Here is a 13,214-nt window from a genome sequence, read left to right as displayed (position 1 = left end):
CTGGCCCAGGGACGCTTACCTTGCACAGTGAGGACCACGTGCTTGTGGGCCATGCCTGCAGCATTGCGGGCTGTGCAGGTGTAGCGGCCAGTATGGACGGGGAGGGCCTGCCCGATTTCCAGGGCCCCTGTGGGTGGGAATGGGGCACAGAGAGGGATGAGGGGACCCAGAACGGACATCCCAGGGAAGAAGCCAGCTGGGCTCTTACACATCCCACCCTGGTGTCTCTCTTGCAGGCCACTCAACCCGCCTCCCCGTCCATTTGTAAGGAGCATGGGGGAACCTGGGCCTGCCTCTCTCCCTGCCCAGAGCATAACATGGGAAGGTCCCCTCCGCTCTCTGCATCTTCCAGTCTCTGGGCCAGGTGTACAATGTGGAATCACACAGAATGGTCTTTAGGCCTTTCTGGGTGTGATGTGCCTGAATCTGCCACTGCCCCACCTGGAATCCCTGGCCCACCTCCACCTTAGCAAGGTTCCACAGGCCTTCACCCTACTACCCTTATTGTGTGCTGCTCAAAATTTGCCTCCTCGAGGAAGCCCTCCTGGGTTACCACCTCCTCTGTCCTCCCTTTGCCCTCTCTCCCTCAGTCTTGGCTGCTCAGTGAACACCATTTTAACCTTCCCAGGCTGTAAGCTGCACCTTAAGAGTCAGGTAAGGAGGTTTCTAAATCATCCCCTGTAGACCCCTGAGGGCCTCCTGAGTGTGCAAGGGAAGTGAGGCCCGCCTGACTCTGGACTACTCTGCAGCACCCACCCCAGCTCCAAATGGAACCTAGCTTTTCTCACATGTCCAGCTTCCTCATAGCCACTAGTCAGAAGGAAGAGTTCTATTGCTTTGAAAGAGTTGGACAACTACAGATCTGGCCAACGGTTTACACACTTTAGGATTTCCCTAACCAATCAGCTAACAAATACATTTAATTTGGAGAATCCCCATTAAGTTGCCAACTTTTTATTTTGACAATCAGACACTTAAGTCACTTCTACTACTACTTGTCACATCACATCTATTTTCACCTGAATTTCATAAAAACTTTCGACCCCAAATTATTAAGAAAAGCACGGTTTCAGGATAAAGGACAATTCTAATGAGCTAAAACCAGCTTTATGAAAACTCTCACATAGCTCTTATCTTTCTCATTTTGTCATTAAGCAGCACTGTTTACCTACCAGCTAGCATCAGGGACCGACTGATGAATATCAACACTCCAGTGATTGGATGGGGAGACTCAGAGAGGATCAGAGGGTTCTCCCAGGTCACACAGTGAGGGAATGGCAGAGTCGGGCCAGAACTTTCCATCTTGCTCAACCACCAGGCCCCAGGGGGCTGCTTTCATGGCCTCTGCCCAGGGTCCCTTAGTGTCCTCTCCGCAGAGGTCCACATGGCTCACCCTTACTTACCTGAAGGAGACACACGGTAACCGTTCCCTCGTACCCCCAGCCGGGTGCCTGCTTTGCTCCAGGACACGACCGGGGCCGGCATACCCGTGCTGTGGCACGTGAGGACCACGGGTGCCATCATGGTCGCGGTGAAGTCTGTCTGGTCATCGGCAATGGCGGGAGGCACTGAAACACAGGTCAGGGCTTGAGGTCCCCTGGGGAATGCAGAGCCATGGGGCCAAGCGGATGAGAAGGACAGACAGACCAAGACACAAGGGGACATCCGTGATGAGATCTGAAGGAAGAGCAGGTGTGCCTGGGTGAAGTGAAGTGTTCACTGCAGAGGGAACAGCATGTGCAAAGGCCCCGAGGTAAGGAGCAAAAAGCTGAGCTGAACCTGGGGGTCAGCAGGGCTGACTTTGTGAGCCCAGGTGACACTGAGCTTTCTATCCTGAGGGCAATGGGCAGCCATGGTGGGAGGGGCTTTTATCTGGGGTGATGACAAGGTCAGATTTTGGTTCAGAACATTCTGGATTTAGGGAGAAGCCTCTCCTACAAGCTCCCACAGGCTGTGCTGGAGTTGGGTTATGTCAGTGTGGGAGGGCAGGATCAGGGAGGGCTTCCTGGAGGAGGTGATTCAGGAAGCAAAGAGAGACTCGGGGGAACCCTCAGGTCCTTGCAGGCAGAGAGCGCCCAGGAGAGGGAGACACTGTCCTCAACCTTCACCCCTGACTGTGAATTTCCCGTAAGCTGTCAGCCCTGACCCTGAACTCACCATGAACCGTCACCCAGTAGAGCTTGCGGGCCTCGCCCACTCCATTGCTCACCACACACTCAAACAGGGCTGAGTCCTGGGGACCGGGGTCTTCAAGGAGCAAGGCATTGGAGGGCAGGAGTCTGGCAGGACAGACAGACAGTCACCTGCTAAGTGACTGGCTTGGCTGACCTGAAACCAGGCGCCATGGCTTCCCCGCCTGGGGAACTTGGAGGCAGGGCATGTGTCTCCGGACTGTTCCCCTTCCCGTCTCTGGCCCCCAGTGCCGACTCAAAAAGTTTCTCCTAGAATTGTCCACCTCCTAAGGTCTACCTGTTGAGTTTGTGGGTGGTTTTAATGTCTGCGCCTGGGTTTCTCCATAACTCTAGAACGTTTTCTAAAGTCACCACCTAGGATAACTTCTGCAATACAACCACATCCAAAGCCCTGATTAGAACTGCTTGTGTCCACTGAATGCCTGTTTCATCACAAAGCTCCACGATGACCTGGCACCTAACACAAGAAATACCTGGTGAATTCACTGCTGAACCGGCTCCCTCAATCCTCCCAGGGATCAGCTCAGGATCAGACTTGAGAAAGAGAGACCAAGGCTGCTACAGACACTAGGGTTCAGTCTCAGCCAGCATGAACTTAAGCTTCTAGGTGGGTTTTGAAATAGTGACTGAAATGGTTTCAAAGGCCATATAGTCCCCATTTGGCTGGATGTCCCCAATGCCCCCACCTCCTACCGAGCATCTCCTATAAAGACCTCCTTGCCCCCTGAGGTCTGGACACAAAAGTTCTGGTGCTGGCTTTGGTGAGTGAGACCCAAGCACGTCCCTACCTCAGGTCTGACCCAGCTTCCCGTCTGTGAGGTGGGCAAGCCCTCTTCCACCCTGAGGATCTCACAATGTCCCCGAAGGACCAGCTCAGCACCTGTAGGCGCCCTGCTGCAGGCGGAAGTCCAGCTTCTGTCCGTCCTTCCACCAGGCCACGAGGGGCTTGGGGGAGCCACTGGCCTCACAGGGCAGCGAGGCTGGGGTGTAAGCAGTCAGGGTCAGGTTGGAGGGGCCGGGGACGATGGCTGGAGGCTCTGGGGAGAAAGCAGTGATCAGAAGACAGGGTGTGGAATGGGGGCAGAGGCAGGGAGTCTGGTGGGGCTGTGCCCAGAGATGAAGTTGAGGAGCAGGGTTTACTCTTATCCCCTTCAACCCACCCCCGAGGAAGCAGGGACCGGGAGGCAGGAGAAACTCCCCGAGTGGGTCTTCCAATGGGCTCCCAAAGCTGGGGTGATGGGACCTTTGCTCACCCTTGAGGTTGGCGTCTCCCTAACTACCTCTCCTTGAAGTGGGGCCTCCAGGGCAAAATTCCCCAGCAGCCTGCCTGAGGCCAGGGCTCAGCTGCCTCCACCAAGGTGATCAATCGGATTGAAGAGCAGATTAGAGCCTCTGACTCAGTGATTCTGAGTGTGATACAGCTTGTACATCTTTTATCACTCAATATAATAGTACAGTAGTAACTGTTCCCTGGTGGCTCAGATGGTAAAGCGTCTGTCTACAACGCTTGAGACCCAGGTTCAAACCCTGGGTTGGGAAGATATCCTGGAGAAGGAAATGGCCACCCATTCCAGTATTCTTGCCTGGAAAATCCCATGGACGGAGGAGCCTGGTAGGCTACAGTCCATGGGGTCGCAGAGTCGGACACGACTGAGCGATTTCACTTCCTAGTAAGTGTATATGTTTGCATAAAAATAAATATGCATCTTTGAGTATACACACTCAAAACTTTTAACCAATGGGCTTCATAGTCAAAAAAACATTTGGAGGCCATTGCTCTTGGCTCCTGAAAGCTAGGATGACCCAGAAGCTAAACCGGACCTGGCCCCGACAGGGAGTGGGTGCTGAAACAAAAAACACACCTTCCCTCGTCTACCTACCGAAGACCTGGAGGTTACGACCCTGCCGATCAGAACCTGCAGAGTTGGATGCCAGGCAGAGATAGTGGCCAGCATCCTGGGCGAGGACTGGCTGGATCCTCAGAGAACCTTCAGGCAGAACTTGAAACCTGGAACACAGGGAGGGGACCCCTGGTTGTGTCTCCAGCAAGACCCTCCCCTCGGTCCCTCACTTTTCCAGCAAGAGGGTGCTAACTCAGGAGTCCTGCAGGTTTGAGGCCAAGGTTGGGGTGGGGTGGGGGTCACGGCCGTGGGCAGCAACCCACATGGCAACCTAGAATCAGAAAGGGTGAGTGGGGCGGCTTCCAGCCTTCCATGCTCCCACCTTGACCCAGCCTCTCCCCAAGAGCCAGCAGGCAATGGTACCCCCACTCCTTCTGAGAACAGCCTCTAGATCAGGTCTAGCAACTGCCCTTTCCCAGGGGCCATGTCTGTACTCTGTGATCCCACCCATGGCCACAGCCGATTGGACGGGGGACAAACACGCCCCGCAGGCTGGGCCAATGGAATTCTCTGCCCTGGGAATTTGGAACTGGGATTCACAGACAGCTCTCCAGGCTCTGCAACTTGTGTGAACGGAGGAGTTATAACTTGGGCGGTGTGGGAGGCTGGTGGGGGAGCATCCCTAACCTGTTCACAGAGAAAGAAGGTATAGAAAATTGATCTGAGGGACAGAGAGGCCTGAAACCTGCACACGGAAACACAGATTAGCAAGCAAGAGTCAAAACCAGACACAGACAGACAGGGGTTCTCAGGCCCTGAGAACCTGCCCTTGGGTTCTGAGAAGACCCATGTCCTTTCTGCTCCAACTGCCCAGGTGGGCTTCCATATACAACCTGCAGAGAGGTACCTGAGCCCCTCCCCAAGGCCCTCCCTTGCCAGCACCCACCTGGTGCTCCCGGGATCCAGGGGGACCCCGTCCTTCAGCCAGCTCACGAGGGGCTGGGGGACACCGTCTGCCTGGCAGGGCAGCAGGGTCGTCTGGTTCACGGAGGCGTTCACCGTAGGTGGTCCTGGCTGGATGGTGGGCACCGCTGGAGGAGGGGCACAGAGGGAGCGGCTGTTGGGAGTCCGTCACTCTCCGGAGGGTGGGCAGGGTGGGCAGGGTAGGAGCACTCACTGTGGACCTCCACGTGGAAGGCCAGGCTGGTGCTGCCCGCTGCATTGTGGGCGGTGCAGCTGTAGGGGCCGCTGTCAGCCGTGCTCAGGGCCTGCAGCTGGAGGAATCTGCCCTCCTCGGGGAACTGGGTGTGGGCATCCGCCTGGAGAGACACCCCCACCCAGGTGGCAGACCCTCATCAGTGCAGGGCTGGCCCTGCCCACCCCCCCGGGCGGCAGGGTCACGGAACCAGTGGGACTGGCCCGCAGCCCCTGCACTTGTGCCCAGCTGAGGACTCTCTGGGGAAACAGGCTCCTTTGGGAGGGAAGGGCATCCTCCCTGGAGCTCCGCCTTTGGGCCTGTTGCAGGGGGCTCACGCTCAAAGCAGGAGCTGGAGCCTCCCTCAGATCTACAGTCCTTGAATCCACAGCTGCAAATGGGCCGCATTTCAGGGGTGAGCACAGAGAACTTCAGGAAGGGGCCCCAGGCCACACAGTCACGAGGCCTGGCTCAAAGGTACAGTACAGATAGGCATCGAAAGTCCTGGGTGCAAACCTTAGCCTTGTCTCGGTGCCCCATCACCAGTATGAGGTAATAATAATATAACAATTTAACAGGGTGGAGATATAATTTAACAATCAGGAGAGCAGGTATGCACAGTGCTGGCACCAAACAGGCTCCTGGCACCTGGGACCCAGTCTGCCCAGGGTCTGGGGCCCGAAAGGGACAGAAGGCAGTGCCCTAGGGTGCCCAGCCTGGCACCCACCTGCAGCAGGATGCCTTCTCGGTGCCACTCGATCTCCGGTGCTGGGTCTGCCTCCACCGAGCACTCTAGAACCAGCTGTCCCGGGGCCAGGCCAACCACAAAGCGGGGGCCATGGGGCCCAATGATATTTGGGGGGGCTGGTGGGGCAGGCAGAGAGGGCATGAGAGATGGACTCACCTCTGCTTGTCCCATCCTGCCTTCCTCTCCTGCCCCAACTCTGGCACCCCATACCTTGAACTCTTATCCGGAAGCTCTTCTCAACTTCTCCGGCAGGGCTGTGGGCCAGGCAAGTGTACAGCCCAGCATCGCTCACCTGGGGATGGAGCAGGGTGAGCACCTGCCTCTGGCCCCAGTCTGCCCGGCTCCTGACCTGGCTTCCCAGTTACACAGCTAAGGGCCCAGGACTCAGACTCAGGCCTGTTGCCTGCCACCCCACCTTTGCTAACAGCCCGTTCTCCTTCTGGGACTTTCCTTCCCTTTTACTGCCTCGCCCTTAGTTCAGGGCTAGGGCAGAGCTCGTCTCCTCCAGGAAGTCCCCCTGGACTGTACCAGTTCTTTTCTGGTTGGGCTAGGGATTTATCTGGTTTCCGCATCAGCCTTGGGTCAGACCTGACTGGGGGTTCCCAAGGGCATGGCCCTGGGCCAAGAGGATCATCTTCATATCCTCACACCCCAAACAAAAGTGGAGCTTGGCCGAACCTTGCCGAGTGCTGCTGGGCCCCGCCCTCCCCTCTGCAGCCTCGGCCCGTGGCAGCTGGGGCAGCCGCACCTGCACACCCTCCATCCGGAGCACCCGCCTGGCCCCTCGGCCATCCTCTGGCCTGCTCAGGGCCCGCCCATCCTTGTGCCAGGTGATGTTGGGTGCAGGGGTACCCCGGGCATCACACAGGAGCTCCAAGGGGGTTCCAGGGGTCAGCAACAGCTCTTCGGGCTGGCCTGAGTCTTCGATGTAGGGGGGATCTGCAAGACACCCCAACCTGGCTCAGCCTTGAGGGCCGTGCCGGGAGCACTGGGAGCTGGGGCTCGTCCTCCCCCACCACCACCCAGATGCTGACAGCAGACGAGGCTGCAAACAGGCGGTGGTGATCGTGTTACCGCTGCTGCTATTTAGTTCTTCATTCGTGTCCAACTCTTTGCGACTCCATGGACTATAACCCACCTGGCTCCTCTATCCATGGGATTTCCCAGGCAAGAATACTGGAGTGGGTAGCCACTTCCTTCTCCAGGGGATCTTCTCAACCCAGGGATCAAACCCATGTCTCCTGCATTGCAGGCAGATTCTTTACCACTGAACCACCAGGGAAGACCTGGTGAAGGTGTTGGAGGGTCCTAAAAGCACCAGACCGTGGACTCATCTGCCTGGGGCAATTATCTGTGCTGTAAAACCAACCAGGAAACAGTATGAAGGGAGATGCGTCTTTTCAATGTGGCACAGCTCTTGCAAAATCTTGTGCTTGAGACCCAGAGCCCCGAGACCTCAGTGGCTTTTTTCCTGCTTTACAAGATTTGGGTGATGAGATAGGGGGCACAGCCCCAGGGGAATGAAGAATCTGGGCCCCCAGCCACTGCAGCCAGGTCAGCAAGACCTGTTCCCTAAGCCCCAAGCCTCTGGGGTGCTCACCTCACTCACCATCTTCTCCATTGTGGCCCCCACCCTGGGGACCCCCTGCCACCCCCAGCCCAGAAAAGCTGGCCCTGGGGGCAGGCGACTCACCCATCACGGTCAGCTGAAAGTGCCTCCTGGCTTCCCCTGCCTCACTCACGGCCACGCAGGAGTAGGTCCCCGCGTGCCCCGCTTCTGCTGCCTCCAGCAGCAGGCCAGGCCCGTGCTCCAGGCTCTGGGGCAACAACGGTTCCCCATCCTTCACCCATGACACGAAGGGCAGGGGGCTTCCCCGGGCTTCACAGGGGAGGAACACCAGGGAGCCACGGACCACTGCCACGTCATTCTGGAACTCGGCTGGCTCCAGGACAGGGGGCACTGTGCAGAGCCAAAGAGTGAGCACGAGTCAATTCATTTGATGCCAGGTGGCCCCTGGACCTCTGCACAGACTGTAACTATTGGCCAGAGTGCCCTTCTCCCGGTCTATTCCTTCTCATCTCCAGTCCATAACTTAGACCTCATCTTCTCCAGGGAGCCTTCCCTGAAACCCTGAGGCCAGGTGAGGTGCCCCCTCAGTGCTCCCTGGGATCTGCCTCTTCCCCTGGCATCACCAGTCGCCTGGAATTTTAATTGTCTTTCTACAGAGCTGTTTTCCTCATGGACCTCCTGGTGTCATCGGCCACCTCTGCTCACTGCCGTATCCCGGGGCCTGGTGAGGCCCTGGCATGCTCATGTCCAAGAACCACTTGTGAGATCAACGAAAGAGTGACTGAATGAGCCAGAGGCTGAGTGTGTGTCCTGCCCTGACATCCCTGAGGGCCAACCCTCGGTTCCACGCAGAGGGGAGGGGCAGGGACAGGGCCTTGATTCTCACCCCTGAGGCCAAAGGGCCTGGTAACCCGCCCCCTGCTCCGTACCGAGCACCTGCAAGATGAAGTGCCTGTTGGCCACACCTGCGGGGCTCGAGGCCACACAGGTGAAGGTGCCCGAATCCGCCAGCTGCACCTGGGAAATCCTGACGCCCTCGAGCAAAGGGCGGGACAAGAGTGAAGGGGGGAGAAAGAGAGAGAGGGACTCAGACCCCGTTCTCTTCCATCCCGTCCCTAACATCTCACCAGCCAAAGGGGTGGGACTCTGAAACATACACCTGACCAGGTCCTGCTTCTGCTTAAACCCCCAGAATGAAACCCATACTCCCCACCTCCACCGCTGCTGCCTTCTCTGCCCACCTCACTCTGCACCCAGACTTCCTGCTTCCCAAATTCTGAAGCTCCACCATCTCTCCCCAGGGCGACCTGCTATTCCCACCCCTTTCTTCTAGACAATTCCGCTCAGCTTTCAGGACTCATCAGACATCTCTACTCACTGTTTCCACTGTCTGAACCCCACTGTCTGTTGAATCCCCTTTCACCCTGACCACTCCTCCTGAGTTGCCCTTGTCAATGTCCACAGTGACCCTGAAATGTCTGTTATACCTGCCCTAATGCTGGCAAGCTGGGCACAGCCCACACTCGCTCCCCTGGACTGCAGCCCGTCCTGGCTTCCAACACCACCTGTTTGCAGACCATCTCCAAGCACCTATTTCCCAACTAGAGTATCCAGTGCCTAGTTTCCATCTTTCCTTATGTCCAAGAATCTCTCCAACCAACATGTGGGAAGACAGCCCAGGTCTCCACCCTCAACCTGCTTCTCCCACTGTGGACCTGTCTCAGAAAATGGAACCTCAGCCTTCCAAGTTTCCCGATAAAGATCCCAGAGCCCTGCTCAACTCCTCCCACCATCTCTCCTCTCTCCATGACACCACCAGCTGGACCACCGCCATCACCCCCGTCACGGGGCTCTGACCCAGGCCCCCCCACTGCATCTCACCTGGATTATGACTGAAGCCCCAGAACACCCTCCTACTGAGCCCTCAGCCCTACAGTTCTCCTACAGTACAGTCTGCCATCCACGCTGCAGCCTAAGTCACAACCCCAAAGAAGTGAAAGTAGAAGCTCAAGCGGATATGCGTATTACGATGTCCACAGCAGCATTATTCACATTTTCCAGCATTATTCACACAACTGCTGAAATGTGGATGCAATCCAAGTGTCCACGAGTGAGTGGATGGATAAAGAAAATGTGTTCTACACACACCACGTGATATTATTCAGCCTTAAATATTAGGGTGGAAACTTTGACGCAAGCTACAACATGGATGATCCCTGGGTCGTGAAGAGCCCCTGGAGGAAGAAATGGCAACCTACTCCATTATCCTTGCCTGGGAAATCCCCACGGACAGAGGAGCCTGGAAGGCTCCACAGGGTCACAAAGAGTAGGACACACTTAGCAACTAAACAACAACATGGACAAGTCTTGAGAACATGATGCTAAGTGAGATAAAGCTGTCACAGAGGACAACTATCGCGTGATGCCGCGTACACGAGGGACTCAGAATAAGGCAAATTCATAGAGATAGAAAGCGCGATGCTAGGTGCCAGGAGATGGGGAGGGGGTGGGGAACTGGTGTTTAACGGCTCAGAGCTGCAGTTTGGGAAGAGGCAAAGCTCTGGAGAAGGACGATGGTGATGGCTGCCCAGCAGCGTGAATGTCCTCAGTGCCGCTGGACAGTGCACATAAAAATGCTAGATTCTCTTTTATGTGTTCAGTTCAGTTCAGTTCAGTCGCTCATTCATGTCCGACTCTTTGTGACTCCATGGACCGCAGCACGCCAGGCCTCCCTGTCCATCACCAACTCCCGGAGTTTACTCGAACTCATGTCCATTGAGTCAGTGATGCCATCCAACCATCTCTCCCTCTGTCATCCCCTTCTCCTCTTGCTTTCAATCTTTCCAAGCATCAGGGTCTTTTCCAATGAGTCAGCTCTTTGCATCAGGTGGCCAAAGTATTGGGGTTTCAGCTTCAGCACCAGTCCTTCCAATGAGCACCCAGGATTGATCTCCTTTAGGATGGACTGGCTGGATCTCCTTGCAGTCTAAGGGACTCTCAAGAGTCTGCTCCACACCACAGTTCAGAAGCATCAATTCTTCGGGGCTCTTTTACGTGTATTCTACCACAGACGCAAAAGTTGAGCCACATCACGAGGCTTCTCTGCTGAAAACCCTTCCAGGGCTCCCCTTCTCTCCTTAGGAAAACCCAAGTCTTTTGAAGCACTTACAAAGCCCTATGTCGCCTGACAGACCTTCCCTTCACCGACCCTCCAACTCTGTTCCTAGAACGCACAGCCACATGGCCACCTCAGGGCCTTTGAACCTGCTCTTTCTGCCTGGGAGCTCTTTCTCATGGAATCCACTCACCTCCCCTTCTTACCTCCTTCCACATCTGCTCAAGTGTCATCTCCTCTGAGTGCCTACCACCAGCCACCCTAAAATTGTGCCCTCCACGGCCACTTCCTACTCCCTTACCTGAGCACACATCTCTTGTGACATGTCACTTTTATACTTGCTTACTTTCCATCCCCACAACTGCAGGAGCGGAAGCTTTGTCTTGCTCACTGCTCCGCCCCAGTGCTCTGGAAGACTTTGCTCAGGAACCTTCTTCCAGGAAGCCTTCCCTGATTTCTCCTACCAGGGCTAGGCTAAGTCAGGTGCAACCGGATGTCATCACCCAGATCTGTGCCTCCCCTACTGGGCTGTGAAAACCTGAGGGCAGAGGCCACTTTCATTTCTGGAGTTCCATTTGGGTCCTCTCATTCCCCTTATCAAAAACTTCTATATGTTTATATTGTTTTCAGTCTAAAAGCCATTCAGTTGTGTTTTTAAGCAAGCTGCTTGAGCAGGAGGTCTGGGGTACTGACTGGTGGGCCGGGGAACCACTGCCTTACCGGAGGGTGCGGCCAGAGCTGTGGAGGTGGGTGCGGTGGGAGAGCGGAAGGGGCAGGCCGTCCTTGAGCCAGCTCACGTGGATAGGCGGGGAGCCCCGGACGGGGCACGCCATGCTCACCAGATCGCCAAGCCTGTGAACCAGGGTCCCCGCACCCTCTGGCCCCTGCTCGATGGTGGGAGGCACTGGTGGGAGGGCAGAGAGGAAAGAAGGAACAGTGACGGGGTCAGAGAGCTGGACCATAAAGAAGTCTGAGTGCCAGAGAACTGATGGTTTCGAACTGCGGTGCTAAAGGAGACTCTTGAGAGTTCCTTGGATTGCAAGGAGATCAAACCAGTCCATCCTTAAGGAAATCAATCCTGAATATTCACTGGAAGGACTGATGCTGAAGCGCCAATACTTTCACCTGATTCAAAGAGCTGACTCATTGGAAAAAATCCTGAGGCTGGGAATGACTGAAGGCAGCAGGAGAAGTGGGCAACAAAGGATTAGATGGTTGGAAGGCATCACAGACTCAGTGGACAATGAGTCTGACCAAACTCTGGGAGATGGTGAAGGACAGGGAAGCCTGGCGTGCTGCAGTCCATGGGGTCGCAAAGAGTCGGACACGAACAAGTGACTGAACAACAACAAGAGCTAGGGGGCCAGGGGAGGGGAGGCGGGCCCCCCGCAGGGAAGTCCCAGCAGATGGCACTGATACCTAGACCTCTGCCACTGCAATCAACACGTGGCGATCACCATGTGGTCCTGGAGCCACACCCACTCCCGGCGAGGATGACACCCACGGTGTCTCTCCTTTATCCTCTGACTCGCTTGCTGTACACTTGGAGCAGTTGTGCCCGGCCTGAGGATGAGGCAGAGGCCCAGAGAGGCCAGACGGGCCTGGCTCACAGAGGGGGCTTGGATGGGGGTTCACCAGGTGTCCCCCACCAGGGCCCTGTCTGCACCCTCCAGACGCCCCAGTGGAGGCCCCGTGTTGGCCGGGCTGCTGCCATCCTGGGACGGCTGGACTGCCTGCCTCTCCTCGCCCTCAGCCGCTCACCCAGCACATTGACGGTGTAGAGCTTGGCGTCCTCGCCGGCTGCGTTGTGAGCCACGCAGGTGTAGGCACCCGAGTCTGAGGCCCTCAGGTCCTTCAGCACCAAGGAGCTGCCGTTCAGGTAGAACCTGTCACGGGGAGAGAGAGCCGGGAGGCAGGTGTGTGAGGTCACGGAGGCTCACCGCCTGGGACGGGGAGGGTGCCGGCCAGGCCTTACCAGAGGTAGGGGCCCACGCTTTCGTCCAGAGGGCTGCCATCCTTCAGCCAGACCACATATGGGGGAGGCTGCCCGTTGGCCTCACAGTCCAGCTGCACGTCCTGCCCCTCCAGGACGCTGTGCTCCTGAGTGGTGCCTGAGCTCCGGATCTGGGGGGCCACTGTGGCAGGGGCTGTGGTGAGGCCCTGGGGCAGAAGCTGGGGCTGGTGTGGGGGGTGTGGGACACGGGAGGGGCTCAGGGTGCGGACGTACCCAGCACGGCCACCACGAAGTCCTTGTGGGCCTCAGCCTGGGCGTTCTCGGCCATGCATGTGTAGGTACCAGCCTGGTCTGGCTGCAGGTGACTCAGCTGGAGGCGGCCCCCCCGGGAGACCACACCACGTGCCATGCTGCTCTCTGCAGGAAGGAGGGGCAGGTCTGGACGTCACCTGCTCAGACCCATCGCCCCAGGTGCCACCATTGGGCCCAGACACAAAAGTCACGTGACTCCCTGGGAGGGTGGTTGATCCCCACTCACAAGGCTGGAAATACCCCGGGAACCCTTGAATTACCCACCCCTTTCTTACACTCACAGGGAA

At 56.8% G+C, this 13,214-nt stretch overlaps 1 protein-coding gene across 2 annotated transcripts in view; it reads right to left on the bottom strand.

Annotated features, from left to right (window-relative positions):
• Positions 1-13,214, bottom strand: part of HMCN2 (hemicentin 2) — a 176,156-nt gene that overhangs the window by 26,310 nt on the left and 136,632 nt on the right. For both annotated transcript variants that reach the window (XM_055541400.1, XM_055541401.1), the window contains exons 63-78: positions 12,889-13,032; positions 12,637-12,796; positions 12,423-12,547; positions 11,382-11,565; positions 8,476-8,573; positions 7,670-7,936; positions 6,725-6,915; positions 6,187-6,268; positions 5,956-6,092; positions 5,211-5,352; positions 4,980-5,124; positions 4,073-4,200; positions 3,073-3,229; positions 2,158-2,279; positions 1,404-1,568; positions 20-127 (exon numbers count right to left, since the gene is read on the bottom strand). In XM_055541400.1, coding sequence (XP_055397375.1) covers positions 20-127; positions 1,404-1,568; positions 2,158-2,279; positions 3,073-3,229; positions 4,073-4,200; positions 4,980-5,124; positions 5,211-5,352; positions 5,956-6,092; positions 6,187-6,268; positions 6,725-6,915; positions 7,670-7,936; positions 8,476-8,573; positions 11,382-11,565; positions 12,423-12,547; positions 12,637-12,796; positions 12,889-13,032 — 2,355 coding nt within the window. The remainder of the gene's footprint in view (positions 1-19; positions 128-1,403; positions 1,569-2,157; positions 2,280-3,072; positions 3,230-4,072; positions 4,201-4,979; positions 5,125-5,210; positions 5,353-5,955; positions 6,093-6,186; positions 6,269-6,724; positions 6,916-7,669; positions 7,937-8,475; positions 8,574-11,381; positions 11,566-12,422; positions 12,548-12,636; positions 12,797-12,888; positions 13,033-13,214) is intronic.

Source organism: Bubalus kerabau, chromosome 11 (assembly GCF_029407905.1).
Source record: "Bubalus kerabau isolate K-KA32 ecotype Philippines breed swamp buffalo chromosome 11, PCC_UOA_SB_1v2, whole genome shotgun sequence".
NCBI lineage: Eukaryota > Metazoa > Chordata > Mammalia > Artiodactyla > Bovidae > Bubalus > Bubalus kerabau.
The sequence above is the reverse complement of the archived record's forward strand: the minus strand, read 5'-3'. Positions and strand labels throughout refer to the sequence as shown.